The 13,322-nt window shown below is 44.7% G+C and overlaps 2 protein-coding genes and 1 non-coding gene across 3 annotated transcripts; 1 reads left to right on the top strand and 2 right to left on the bottom strand.

The window, feature by feature from the left end:
• Positions 1-2,123: 2,123 nt before the first annotated feature.
• On the bottom strand, positions 2,124-9,064 carry LOC135386358 (CDC42 small effector protein 2-like). The gene is made up of 5 exons (XM_064616221.1): positions 8,780-9,064; positions 6,768-6,860; positions 5,654-5,749; positions 4,985-5,089; positions 2,124-2,830 (listed from the first exon to the last, which is right to left on the bottom strand). The coding sequence occupies exons 2-4, from the start codon at positions 6,822-6,824 to the stop codon at positions 4,994-4,996; spliced, it is 249 nt and encodes an 82-aa protein (XP_064472291.1). The 5' UTR covers positions 6,825-6,860; positions 8,780-9,064; the 3' UTR covers positions 2,124-2,830; positions 4,985-4,993.
• A 1,782-nt stretch (positions 9,065-10,846) lies between these two features.
• On the bottom strand, positions 10,847-12,952 carry LOC135386359 (U6 snRNA-associated Sm-like protein LSm5). The gene is made up of 5 exons (XM_064616222.1): positions 12,787-12,952; positions 12,020-12,115; positions 11,674-11,701; positions 11,536-11,608; positions 10,847-10,918 (listed from the first exon to the last, which is right to left on the bottom strand). The coding sequence occupies exons 1-5, from the start codon at positions 12,830-12,832 to the stop codon at positions 10,886-10,888; spliced, it is 276 nt and encodes a 91-aa protein (XP_064472292.1). The 5' UTR covers positions 12,833-12,952; the 3' UTR covers positions 10,847-10,885.
• Positions 12,953-13,086: 134 nt separating this feature from the next.
• On the top strand, positions 13,087-13,159 carry Trnak-cuu (transfer RNA lysine (anticodon CUU)). Its single transcript has one exon. It is a non-coding gene; the product is annotated as a tRNA-Lys (tRNA).
• Positions 13,160-13,322: the final 163 nt, after the last annotated feature.

Here is a 13,322-nt window from a genome sequence, read left to right on the forward strand (position 1 = left end):
ATCCAAAGAGCGCATTGGTGCACTGCTCCGCGCAAGAAAAATGTAAACCGAAACCAATTATTTACTCGGAAAAATCACTAAGTGTCGACACGTTTTTTTTCTTGCACTATGTTTCGCTGAAGGGCCCGATGCGTAAAACAGGTTCCGTAAGCGTGCGAAGTAAAATTTAAAAGTTAGGATGTTTATTTAATTAGTGAGCGTGTGCAACTAGGCCGCTCACTACTCAGTTCATAGCCCCACTGGCCGCTCAACTCTCGAATCGCGCGCTCACGTTCACTCAGTGCGCACTCACTCACTGCCCGCTCAGCTCTTGGCTCGCTCACTCATGCTCAGTCACTACCCATTCACTTCTCGGTCCGCTCATTCATGCTCACTCACCGCCCGTTCAATTGACGGCTCGCTCACTCGGGTTCACTCATGGTCCGCTCAGCTCTCGGCTCGCTCACTCGGGTTCACTCATGGTCCGCTCAGCTCTCGGCTCGCTCACCGCGTACTCAGCTCTAGGATCGCTCACTCACGCTCAGTTCATTAGCCGAATTGAACGTGAGTGAGCACGAGTGAGCGTGCTCATGAGTGAGTTTCGCCGACGTCTGCTGGTCAGTGATAATTGTATCGTCTCGCGTACCGCCGCTGCTATAACTGACACGTCGACGTCTTCCTGATTGGTCGCGCTTGCAAGCCGGAGCTGTGTGGTCGACAGGTTGCAGCTAAAGTTGCAGGAGAAATCGCTCGTGGAGTGATCGGCTGTGCAACTCGGGTTGCGCAACCAGAACCTCACCATTCACACCGTGCAAACCAGGCACGGTTGGTGGCGCAACCAGGCAACTAACCTGGTTGCGCGCAACTGAAGTTGCATCGTGTGATCGACCCTTAAAGTGGGACTCCGCAACAAAATCACCGCAACGATTGTGACATTGCAGTAACTCTTGTGGTATCAGGAACATACGTACGAAATATCGCGTTCCCAAAGTGTGCACATTTTATTTGAACGAATTATTACGAAGTGAGCGCTTCACGTCTGTGAGGCAAGAGGGTGCTGAAAGCAACACTGCAGACGTCATAGTATATTGCTCCGGGCAAACCGCCTTGCGCCTTGCTTGTTGGTTTCGGTTTGGTGTTCTCATCATTTACGAATTAATTACTCGCACGAAATGAATGCGAATGTTGTATCTTGTGGGAGCGGTCTGTGTTCGGCGTGATGCTCACCTAATTTTTGTCGAATCCTTCCAAAGTCTCCCTTTAAGACTTTTCAACTGTTCCTATTCGATGGGCATGCCAATTTGAAATCATCTGGAGTGGCCAACGGCTTTCAAACATTTCCCCCCTAGAAATAACTACTGCTCAGAAATTACACCCGTCATAGTTGCTGGCATGATTGCACTTCCTTTAGTGCAGCTTTGCAACTGCTTTCTTTCCTTACCATGCCCATAGAGCGTCGATCAGTGGTGATTGATGGTTGCATAAAATTCCACCTCTCATTTAGAAAAGTAGTGTTAAAGCTCACGTTAAAGTAGTGTTAAATGTATGCTCTAGGCCTAATTTGCAAAAGATTTGTGTTGAAAAAATTTTATATATTTTTTTCGTATTCCTTTGACTTGAGTTACCACGGCTAAATGCTCCCTTCTACGGGTATTGTCCCAAATATTGCCCCGCTACGACATATCTCGCTGCATCGCGTGACGTGTGCAGGAGTCTGAGGGAAACAATACCCCAATTGGGACAATACCCCCAATTTATTGCCCCCAATTTCGGGAAAACATCTAGTGACCATTTGAAAGGAGTGATGTGCTTTTGTCTTTGACTACAGTAAAAAAGGGAAGGTATGTTAAGGCTACGAAAAACCTGGGTTGCCACATTACAGTCAGCTCCACCTAGTATGTACTCTCCAATACCGAATGTAACCCATACTAAGTCGATATGGAAGTCCACCTTTACAAAGGGCAAAGTCTCACTACTTGATCCCTTTTCATGTGCCGAAGGTTACTATTATCAGCGGCGAATCTGGGGGAGATCGCCCCCAAAAAACGCCCCCCAAACAGAGTGTGTCTATCCGCCCTTGACTATGCAATACATAATATACACTGAAAATATATAATAAGAAGAAATAAGAAGCACTCACTGTCTCTAGGAAACCTTTTTTTTTTTATTCGAGGTACCTTCGTTCAAGTCAGCTTTGAAAAAAAAAATCTTTCCGCGCAAGCTATATTCACCGCTTCCCACACGTTAGCATGCATCACCATAAACACAGTGCCAAGGAATCCGCAGTGAGAAAAAGAAAAAAAAAAAAAGCTTCAGAATCGAGCAAGTTCCAATAACAGTTGTATCACATTTTCTTCTTCCCGCCAGAAATGGTGCCGGCATCATCCTGAACTTTGCGCAACAACATTTCGCTGCAGGTCCCCTCCGGTCAAATGCAAAATATTTACAAGCATGCAAAACATTCTACACACACACAAAACATCTCACAATGCTCTAGCTTAAAATTGCTCAAGCTTTACAAGCAGAATCAACTGCCCCGCTTGCACTTTAAAATAGGCCGATATAAAAAAAGGAGGCTACGTCTTCCCCGAATATTTTGCGTAAAGATAAGCCGTGTTTCTGCTCGTGTTCTGCCGCCTGCTTCGCAATTATAACCTAGATGTATAAATATAGAGACGTGCACATTTTTCGAAGGGGGGGGTGACATCGAGGAGCGTAAGAAAATGAGATTAAGAACACTGGGGGGGGAGGAGACAGGGTCCACTATCACTCAAGGGTCCACCAACCATCACGCGCACGCTGGCCACTTGCGTGCACTGACGCACACTTTCTTACAGTGACGTGAAGTACGCTGAAAAGAGAAACAGAGGGAAAAAATTAACAGCAGCTCTCGCTTATACATAGACCCTGAAGTTTTCGGGTTTTATATTTTTCCAAATTCGGAGGGTAGAAATCGGGTAATTAAATTGATGTCGAAAGTTCATGCAAATCCGGGCAGAAAAATTACCATCAGACTGAGTTCGGGGAAAAATCGGGCATTATTGTGGAATAAACGTTCACTGTACCGTTTATCCAGAGTGCCAGAAGTAAGGGGCAGTCGCATATTTTGTGAGAAACTAGTATGTCGATGCCTTGAGGTGCCTGGCCTAGGTGCAGTTTTGCAGGTAGAAATCGGGTTTAACCCTAGATAGGTGAACCTCAATTCGGGGTGCAATTTCGGGAAAAAATCGGGTTTAACCCTGAAACATCAGGGTCTGCTTATACACAGTGCTACAGAAGACTTGTTGAAGTTAGTTACAGGCTAGTTTTATAGTATCTGCCTCTACAAATCTTGGTACCGTAATTTCGCGCGTATAAGCCGCACCGCAGATAAGCGGCTGGACGTGTTTCTAGGAATGTTTTGAAAATTTTCTGGCAGATATAAGCCGCGGGCAATACGGGACGACTGACTTGTGTGACAAAGGAGACCATAGAGAATGCCATAAACCCTGTGGTCCATAGTGTACAACAAAGGAGGTCAGCTCTAGAGTTCTGCCAAGATTGGATTGTGCCCTTGGTGGGCGTTTTCCATGGATTGATGAGTCAGTGGTCTTCCAGAAGACGTGAATCACTGTCACCGAGCTGCTTGGGGGAACGCACCAGGAAGATCAATCTACTCGAAGAGACACTGTTGGCCCTTTCGTTAAAAATGGCGTACGGGGAAAATACCAGGAAAAAAATAGTAATCAGATAAGTCGCACCGCTGGATAAGCCGCAGCTAATACGCGTGAAATTACGGTACTTCCGCTTGGTACATCTCCACTTAAAGTAACACCATTTCGTGTCATCGTACTGGGAGATGTTCCAAACTAGAGATTGACATGGGTCCTACTTGACAGGTCTTTATTCGGGCTGCTTCTGTTACCTTCAGGAAAACAGAGAACATCGTACGATAAGTCTCCTCTGCTGGTTCCGAATCCAAGTGAGAGAGACGGACTGTGCATCCCGACATTTAAAAATTGTCCTTGTCTAGAGGAACAGAGCCTTCATAAATTGACTCTGATAATATTCCACAACGTGGAGTAAAGCTAGTGCGTTACCAATGCCTCTCCACGAGGAGAAACAGCTGTCATGTACTTCAACTACTAAGAACCATCACCCATTGACAGCATCTTTTTCGTTCAGAAAAATCGCAGAAACTGAAGAGTGCAGTGAGTAGAGATATATATGTGCACAAGGGCGGATCCAGACCCTCGGTTTGGGGGGGGCGGGGGCGGTGTCTTTGATGGAGCGCGTGGTGGGGGAGAGGGAAATCCAATGTATAAACTGACGTTTTGGGGGGGGCGATCGCCCAACCGCCCCCCCCTTGGATCCGCCACTGTATGTGCAGAAGGTTTGCGATATCGTTTTTTTGTTGTTTTCTCTCTTTTTTTTGCCATTTGCAGCTTAAGCTATAAGTAGAGCCTGAAGTTTTAGGGTGTAGCCCTATTCTTCTCCGAATTTGCACCCCGAATTGAAGGTTGCCTCTTTAGGGTGCAACCTGATTTTTTTACCCGGCAAATAGCCCTCACTGAGACGTCTGTAGGACGTCTGTAGGACGTCGTGTAGGAATGCACACTAACTCGCTTGGCAGCAAGCACAGTCACATCATCATCTGTACCAAACTAGTTCAGTTCGTTTGAGTAACTGAGCCCAATTTCTCCCCGAATTTAGCGTACTGGAAGTTTTTTCCACCCGAATTTGCACAAATTTAGAGCACACAGTTATTTACCCGATTTTTTACTTCCCCGAATTTAGAAAAAAATATTTCCCGAAAACTTCAGGCTCTAGCTGTAAGTTTCCAAACTGGGTAAATGGGCAGGCTCCCTCTGCCTCGCAGAGCTCCTCCTGTTTCAGGTGCGGGCCGTGCGGAAAAATAGTGGCCCGTGTCAATCTCTGTTCACCGATGGGTTATGTGCACCAGCTCTTTATATTGCGAACTGATTAGATAAGTAAGTAATTAATTGGCCCATCTTGCACTACTTACACGTCGTATTCAGTTTTGTACATCCACAACCTGGATGGCAACGTCTACGGGGATGGCGTAGTCGTAGCCTCCCTTAGATGCCATCTGGTTCTGTAGAGCATTCAGCTGCAAGAAGGAAATGTCCAGTCACGATAACAGTTACCTACTTTCAAGGGATCAGAATCTTGCATGAGCAATGAAGGTACCGTGTTTCATTTCTCCAGTGACAAATTAATTGTAAATTACCGATTAACTGGTTTACTGGACTAAATTGACTGTTGTAGGTGTGGTGCAACTAGAGATGCAAAATTTCCGGAAATTTTGAATCGCTCGCACAAAAATTCAGGAACTCGCTATTGACTACCGCTCACCTGGAACCTGCAGAGCTAAATATTTAGACCAAAAAGTGCGAGACGCTTTCCAGAAAATAAAGTTTTCCCGTTTAGTATGCGGGGACGTTCAATCGCAGCTAGCAGACGACAGTGGTCCTTCTCCGAGGCCACGACAGCTGAAAGCACGTTCGCGATTGGCTACGGCCGTTGAAGACACGATGCCGATTGGCCGACTCTCAATTGTTACGTCGCGTCGACGAGCGCGCGGGCTCTCTGTATCCTGGTCGTGTCGGTTAAGCCATCCGCATTTGATTCCCTCACAAATCTGTAAACGCAAGTTACGTGAAATAGCACTCACGTGAACGCCCATGTCACCGGACCCAACGTGGGCCGTGTGCTGGAAATTTGTAGGGTTGCCGATCATGGTGCGATCTATCCGCCGTCGACGCCGTTTCTGAAACGGAAATTATACCTTCTGGTCACTCGTATTATTAATAACAAATAATTAACATCAACTGCCGCGGCGAGATCTAGAGCACCGCGTGGGCCTCACAGCTGCTTCAAATCCGGCTCAGGTAAAGTTTGAGAATCTCTCTTGCGCATAATGGGTAGGGCCTGACTTTTTCGGGTTTCATTTTTGGCCAAATTCGGGGGGTAAATATCGGGTGATATTTTTCATTCGAAAATTCGGGTGTATTCGGGTTAAATCCCGTTACGGCATAATCTGTCCTCAGGAATTCGGGTGATTTTTTTTGTTTAATAAAAATTTGTCTTAACATGGAACTAATGTTTAGCAATGTTATCAAACTTTATTTTAATGGACGCTTATGAGTGTGCCACGCGACCCGGACGTTTTCGGGTAGATTCGGGTTAAACCCGAATTTTACAGATTTCGTTCGGGGGTTAAATATCGGGCGGATACGGGTTTAACCCTAAAAAGTCAGGCCCTAATAATGGGGCACCTCTTGGACAGACCACACAATTCTGTTCACTCCGGCTCGTAAGCATGCTGGTATATTGTGACGCACGCAGTGCTCTAGTGACGAAAGCATGCATACGGGATGTCTTTTTTCATTAAGATTTTTCATTTAAAAAAAAATCTATTAAGGGCTATAGGCACGCAGTTTTCACTTCTATCATCTCCGAGCCGGTGGGTGTTCTTGGCCGTACGTTGCTCGATCGTCAAATGACTAATTACTTAAAAATCGTTAATTAATTTTTTAATTATAAAAGCTACGAAGTTGTCCCAATGAGAACATCCGTTCCTTCCGGTGACCCGATATCGTAGCCGTTTTCAGAACAAAAATCTGTTCTGTAGATCGTCCTCAAAAAATTTGCGAAGGAACACCTTTTTTTTTCTTCTTTATTTTGTTCATTGCGCATCTTCATTGGTGCCACTGGTATCGCAAGCGCTTAGACTATCAGAAAGCGCCACGCTGACTATTGACCGTGTGACTAAAAGAACTACTCACGGGAGGAGGTTGGTCCGTTACGCAGCAGGCAAAACACTGCACCCATATGTCTCCCATGAGGCGGCTTCTGATGTGACCCTCGCCGATGACACACTGCACAGAGTGAGAAAAGGTTCAGGTTCGGGTTCAGGTTCAGGTTCGCCTAATCCCTTTTGCATCTGGGCAGGCACCACAATGGTGCGACAGGCAGTAGTTCGGCATTAGCGCCCTGCACTAGTCTTAGCCTTTTCACATTTCACTGCCTGGTGGCTTTGGCGTTAGCTTACGAAAAGATATATTGTACAGACTCAGAAGGGTCCCTGTGCCTTTCTTTCTTTCTTTCTTTTCTTTGCCGTAACGATACAGTTTCATAATAATTAATACCCAAGTATAATTTCTGTGTGCCTGCATGATATGTTGCTTCACCGTGCAGCGAAATAATGAAAAAAAAAAGTTTACTGTACGTGTTACTTCACTGGGGATTGGTGATACAACAAAAAGCAAACACACATGCAGGAAATCCTGCATGTTTCCTGAATAGCACTGGAATAAGTAACAAGCACTCAAATGCATCGGTGTGAATCGTGCTCATATAATAAGGACTACTTTAACGCAGGAGGAGAGTCGGAGCTCTGCACGTGCAGATTTTTGTCCGACCTGGTGACTCGGCGCATAGGGCCCAGTCTAGCATCTCCAGCTGAGACTTACGGCTTACTGGTGCTAATCAAACAAATTTGTAAGTAAATTTATAAGAAGAGAATACAAGCTTACGGACATACTAGAACCGGAACCGAAAAACATTATTTTCTGACGAACCCAAACCGAACAATTTTTTGCTCGTCCTGAACCGAACCGAAAAAAAATTAAAAAATAATGCCGTTACCGGTTCAGAGGTGAAATAGATGTTACTGCCATGAAACGGTTAAACCGGGACAGAAAAAAGTAACGGTTCCAATCCCTGTAAATGTCCCGACCTCCGACAGATTTTTTTTGTGTGTCTGTGTGTGTGTGCAGGGGGGGTTCTCCCCGAGCCAAACAGATATACCTGAACCGGTTTTAAGCTGATAATTTCGGTTCAGCTAAACCCGAACCAAACCAATATGCCTGAATCTAAACAGAACCGAAAAAATACCGGTTCCGATCCCTGATCACTACCCGTCACCAAGCTTTGCAAACCTGATTGTGAAAGATGTGAAGAATCATGAGTGATGCAAAGCGGATGCATGGTGCAGCATGCTTTGTTTTTGCAAATACATGCACAGGAATGACGCAAGCACGTGAACGTATGAAATAATAGTGCTGCATGGTATGGAATTAGCAGCGTGACCTGGCACGTGGAAACATGTTTATCATCCTGGCCCGGGCTCGGATCGGTGCAGGCCACAGAAGATCATGCCCGTGTCGTAGAATATGTAGCATAATTTTAGCTTTAATAATTTTAATAACGAAGCTTTAAGCTTGACAAGCTTACGCTTTAATCACTTTAGGAAACGTAGCATAATTTATTATCATTGTAGAGCCGTGAGTTCATAATTAGTGGTCCATCGTAAATATCATTGACCATTATCGCAAATAATTATTCATTTTTCGTGAGTAATGGTTGCTAAGGACGAAAGCAGGCATTACTCGCCAAAAATGTTTTCGGTTAGCATTTGCTAATGTTACTTTTTGCCACCTCGTTTGCAGTGTGTATCAAAGTGAAGTGTGTATCAAAGCGGGGACTTCCTTACACCCCATTAAATTTCTGAGAGCCCAATACGTACCCTCCCTTCCCCACCGGTAGATTTCTGGGAGAATTACGCTTTCCGAGGCAGCAAAAGAGCCAAGTAACGTAGCACCGTCGTTACAACTCGTCGGCAGAAATATTTGAAAGACCGCTGGGGAGGTTCATCTGCTTGTTTTTATTACGCTGCATGAGGTCATACGCCTGTTCGAAGAGCAGGCGCTGCATTGGAACGAGGCTCAATAGGTTCCAACTGTTCTATGTCCAATATCAATCAACAATGTCCCGACCGAGGGAAAGTGACGCTTACCTTGAAAGTAAATTTGCTGACTTCCAATTTCCTACGATTCGGCGGCTGAGTTACAGATTTCCATATCAGGCACACGGAAGGTCTGGCACGTCCAAGTCAAGAGCAGCAGATTTTAACGAAGCACAATTGCTCGCTCGTTCATGAAGCTTTCATCACACGGTGCACGCCAGCATGGAAGATGGTAACGATGTGTAAAAAAAATGGCTAAAATCTAAATGCACAGTACAACGAGCCTTCGTTCCTACACAAAGCGGAAAGGCCGCCGTGATACGGATATGACGCAATGCTGACGCTGGTTGTTGTGCCGCGAGCAGTCGCGAGAGAAGCACAAGGAGTTTGAGTTTAACAAAGTTTACGCGAATAAATTATAGGAAAGCGAAATAAATAATATATTGGAACCGAATTATTTGTATTTCTGCATAGAAGTTTCAAAAATCTTCACGATGCGGAGAAAGGCAAAGGCACAGAGGTAAGGAGGGCGATGTCAATCCAATCCAAGACAGGATCAGGAGAGAATTTTGCGCGGAACATGATGCGCTCCTAGTCATAGCCTCCTATATACTGATCAGTATATAGGAGGCTATGTCCTAGTTCACCACATCGGGGGGAGTATGTTTATTGGAAAAAGAAAGGGAGGAAAGGCACATGGATTTCTCGAAGCGCGCTACAGCGTCGAAAAGGAATGTTTTCAAATTCTGATGAACGAAGTGATGTGATGCTACCCGAGACAACTTAGCCGCAGTTAGTTGAAATAAATAAATAAAAAAAGGGAGAGAACCGAGTAGTTGGGGGGGGGGGACAAACGTCCCGAACTAGTGGGTGAACAAAGAGATCATTTTATCTCGCCATAGATTGAAGTTCAACTTATGAAATCTGATTTTAATTTATCTACTAAACTATAGCTGCTACCTAGCTAATTCATTTTTTCGAACCAGCTTTTCCAGCCTGGTATTTTACGAGCGGGTGGTGCCGGAAAGTTCTCAGCCCGACAAGGAAGAGTGCGGCCTTAAGACATTAACTTTTAATACCAATTCGAGATAATCATCTCAAAGTCCAACACAATCATCGTTCCTGAAGTAGATGGGTAAAAATCCAGCGAACCGGTAGAGATGTAGGAAGGGAGTTGCCTCAGGACAGAAGCCGCCGGCATTTCAAACAGAGACTGTTCTTCTTCTGGGCACCGTCCTCATCATTGGCATGGTATTTAAAGGGTTAGGTGTGACGTGTTTAAAGGAGCTCTGAAAGCCATCTCAAAAATTTTCCGTTCCGAACGCGTTGTGGAAGCAGGTAACTTGAAGGTAACTGAAGGTTTTTTAACCCATCGAAAAAAAGAAATGAGACGTCTGCTCTCCGACAAATATGTTACGGCTTCTCCTATCACCTCAGAGTTCTCCGAGAACATCTTTCCTTTCAAACATTTTTTTCTCGGGTTTGGAAACAAAAAAATTAGTCCATTCATCAACTACAACACGTCGCTCAAGAACAGTGTTCTAGAACACTTTAAACGCAGCAAAATCAACCTGTAGGCACCCATTCGACGTTGTTTCTAATCGACATTCAGACATTTCAGCACCCACTTTGGCCGACACTCCAGCATACCCAACCCTTCACGAATTTACAAACCCAACGGATATGCCTAAGGTCTCGGCAATCGTTTCAGACAGGATTCGTCAATCTGCCAAAATGAGGTCATGGACACAATCAATAATTTCACGTTGTTGGAGGTCTCCCCGATCCCCCAAAATGTTGGTGTCAAAATTCCCACGTTGAATGTCGGCACACCATTTCTTCAGGTTTGAGCATGATGGTCACTTAATGTCTGCGTCATGCACTCGTACTCATAGACTTTCCTTGGGGTTTCCTTCTTCGTGACAACCTCAAGTTCGACCTTCGAAAATTTCACGCTCGGTTCTGTCGATAGCCCCAGCAAAAATTCAATTTCTCTTCTTCTTCATCTCGCTCTCTGTGTCCGCGATGACGGGGTCTTCACGGGGACTTCTCGGCACGCCGTCGTACGTACGAGTCATTCGGAAGGAAGACGTGACCAGAAATCAACAAATAATCTCGTCAGTTCTCCGGTCTTGACACAATTTATTTTTACATATTTCAAACATCCCGCATGTCTCCTCCGGGCACCATCTGAAAAATTGAGGAAATTATAATATCTTGCGGCTTTAGAACGACATTAAAATCGAGAAACCACCGTTAGAATTTTTGGAGCACGTGGTACAGCAAAGTGAAAACAGTGCACTGGCGCAATAACGTGTCGACAGCAACAGCTAAAAAGAGTTTTGGGGTTCCACACTTGATGCAGTCGTCCCAGTTCTGTGACGTAATTTTCGGAGGTAGCCACGTACGGCATGTGCCAAGAAATTGCTCCAAGAAAAACAGAACTGAATTTTTTCTTTGTATGAAGCATGCGGGGCTTCCAATATCAACTATGCAGCTCAATTGGAGGGGGATTTAAACTAAACTTGCAATTTTTTTTTTTTTTGCTGAATCTGCTCATCTCACAAATGAACTAACGGTATTTTTTTCTGAAAAAAGCCACTATAAACGTGAGGACAAGTAGACACAGCAGCAACTCACAACTGAAAGCTACGCACGTACTAACGAGCCTCATAATGGCGGATTCAAAATGCGAGCGTCATAATTGGGGAGCGACTTTTTTTCGGGTTAAATCCGTTTCCGCCCGGTTTATTCCCCCCTGAACTTAACCTTAACCAATGCACCGTTCTCGTGTTATCGTTACGAACCATGGTGATGTTGTTTCCGTTGAGCAATATCTGGTCCAGCTTTGTTATTCGACGTCCTTCGGGTGTGCTTTCACTGCGTGGTTTAAAAGGAACACACCGTAAATTCATCCTCGTAGTTAAACGCCGTAGTTAACTTACTATTCTGTGACGTCTTCCAGCACCATGTCTGACAGACGAGAGTAAAGGAGACAATGTACAAACATCGACAACAATTTCTAACGTATCGACTAATGAAATAAATGATCTATATATTTATTGGTATTTTTATGGTGCTTAACACAGGCGGAGAGGTCGTTCACAAGAATGTTAAACAAGAAAGGAGCGAGATTTGAGCCCTCCTGACAAAGATCTTGACATTTTACTCAGGAGCAGCCTATTGACCAATCGAGTCAAAGACCTTCGAAAAGTCGACATAGACGGAATCAACCTGTTATAACCAGTTAATCCAGCATAACCATATTATAACCAGTTAATAAAAGGATACTGACAAAATCATCAAATCCCAGAAGTGTGCCGACAATCTCTTTGTCGCCCTTCATAATGATGTGGATTTTGGAGCCGATACATTTGTCGATGAGTTCTGGAAATAATAGAAATAAAGTCAGCGCGTACACAACTGCGCTGGCCGTGAATCCGGATATGACAGTGCGGGAAATCACAGAAGCGGTCCATATTTATAAGAAGGGTAGGCAATGTATCAGTGATCCGTCATTGACTTTGACAGAACAACAAAAAGCCTATCGGAGTCAGGACTGTTAATAACAGTGCCATGTTTTGGTTTGCTCAGTACACGTGCCTTCCTGATAAAATCTCTGTTGAAGTCTGTGATGGTGACGTAGATTTCCAAGTGCATAAAAGGCTCTTGACAATAAAATTTCCGTCAGTTGAGAGTGGCAAGATTGTATGTTTTAATCCCCTTTAGTCCCCCCCCGTTGTATCCCATTTGTACGTGCTCTTGTGAACTTTTCACAAACTGCTCGTAGTCCGTCTCGTCTTTAGTGTCGAATAGTTTTTGTAATATTGTGCGGAAAGTTTCCGTGTTGGCGTCGGAGTCGAAGACCCTCTTTCTTTTCCTTGTTGTTTTCGTGGGGAATTTAATTCTATTGCGCTCGCCGGTGCAGCTAGGTCGTGGCGCATGAAAAGGTGGCGGCGAAATCCACAATAGTTGCGCGACTTTAGTTCTACGAGTGCTAAAGAATATATTATGACCAGTAACACTATAATCTAGGTAGTCATACAGAAGAATATTACCTAGAGGTAAAAGACTTGAAGGATTTGCAACAGAAGACAGCGCCATGGCTTTTTAGGGTTGCTTCTGTCGACAAGCTAGCCATTTCGTGGCCAATCATAGCCATCGTGATCACAACTGCGTGGATGCTGGATGAAAGCAGAAGATGAAGATTCGGGCCAAGGTTTTCTTGATTTTGCATCAGAACATCAAGGTAAAGAACATGAAACAACAACAAAGAAAAGCTAAGATGTAAAAACACAAAGCACATAAAGAACAAGAGAACTATGTTTAGATAGAACTTTTCAGACTGCATTCGCCGTGCCCGGCTAGCTCAGTCGGTAGAGCACGAGACTCTTAATCTCGGGGTCGTGGGTTCGAGCCCCACGTTGGGCGATTATTTTTTTTTTCTTACATGATTTTATGATTACTGTTTTTGAATCGATTACAACGAGTCCGGGCTTGGGCTTCTAAACCACAGTTAAAAGGCTGTCGTTTTGTGTGCGGTGTCTGGGCGAGAGGAAATACGGAAGCCAACAAAACACGAAAACATAAACAT

The sequence above is a fragment of the Ornithodoros turicata genome, chromosome 2, assembly GCF_037126465.1.
Source record: "Ornithodoros turicata isolate Travis chromosome 2, ASM3712646v1, whole genome shotgun sequence".
NCBI lineage: Eukaryota > Metazoa > Arthropoda > Arachnida > Ixodida > Argasidae > Ornithodoros > Ornithodoros turicata.

Excerpts from the sequence above, each read along its gene's own strand:
- LOC135386358 (XM_064616221.1), bottom strand. The coding sequence starts at position 6,824 with ATGGGAGACATATGGGTGCAGTGTTTTGCCTGCTGCGTAACGGACCAA. Across the intron at positions 5,750-6,767 it reads TAACGGACCAACCTCCTCCC|AAACGGCGTCGACGGCGGAT; the intron begins GTGAGTAGTTCT and ends TTTCCGTTTCAG. Across the intron at positions 5,090-5,653 it reads CCGGTGACATGGGCGTTCAC|CTGAATGCTCTACAGAACCA; the intron begins GTGAGTGCTATT and ends TCCTTCTTGCAG.
- LOC135386359 (XM_064616222.1), bottom strand. The coding sequence starts at position 12,832 with ATGGCGCTGTCTTCTGTTGCAAATCCTTCAAGTCTTTTACCTCTAG. Across the intron at positions 12,116-12,786 it reads TTCAAGTCTTTTACCTCTAG|AACTCATCGACAAATGTATC; the intron begins GTAATATTCTTC and ends TATTATTTCCAG. Across the intron at positions 11,702-12,019 it reads GGGATTTGATGATTTTGTCA|ACATGGTGCTGGAAGACGTC; the intron begins GTATCCTTTTAT and ends CTCGTCTGTCAG.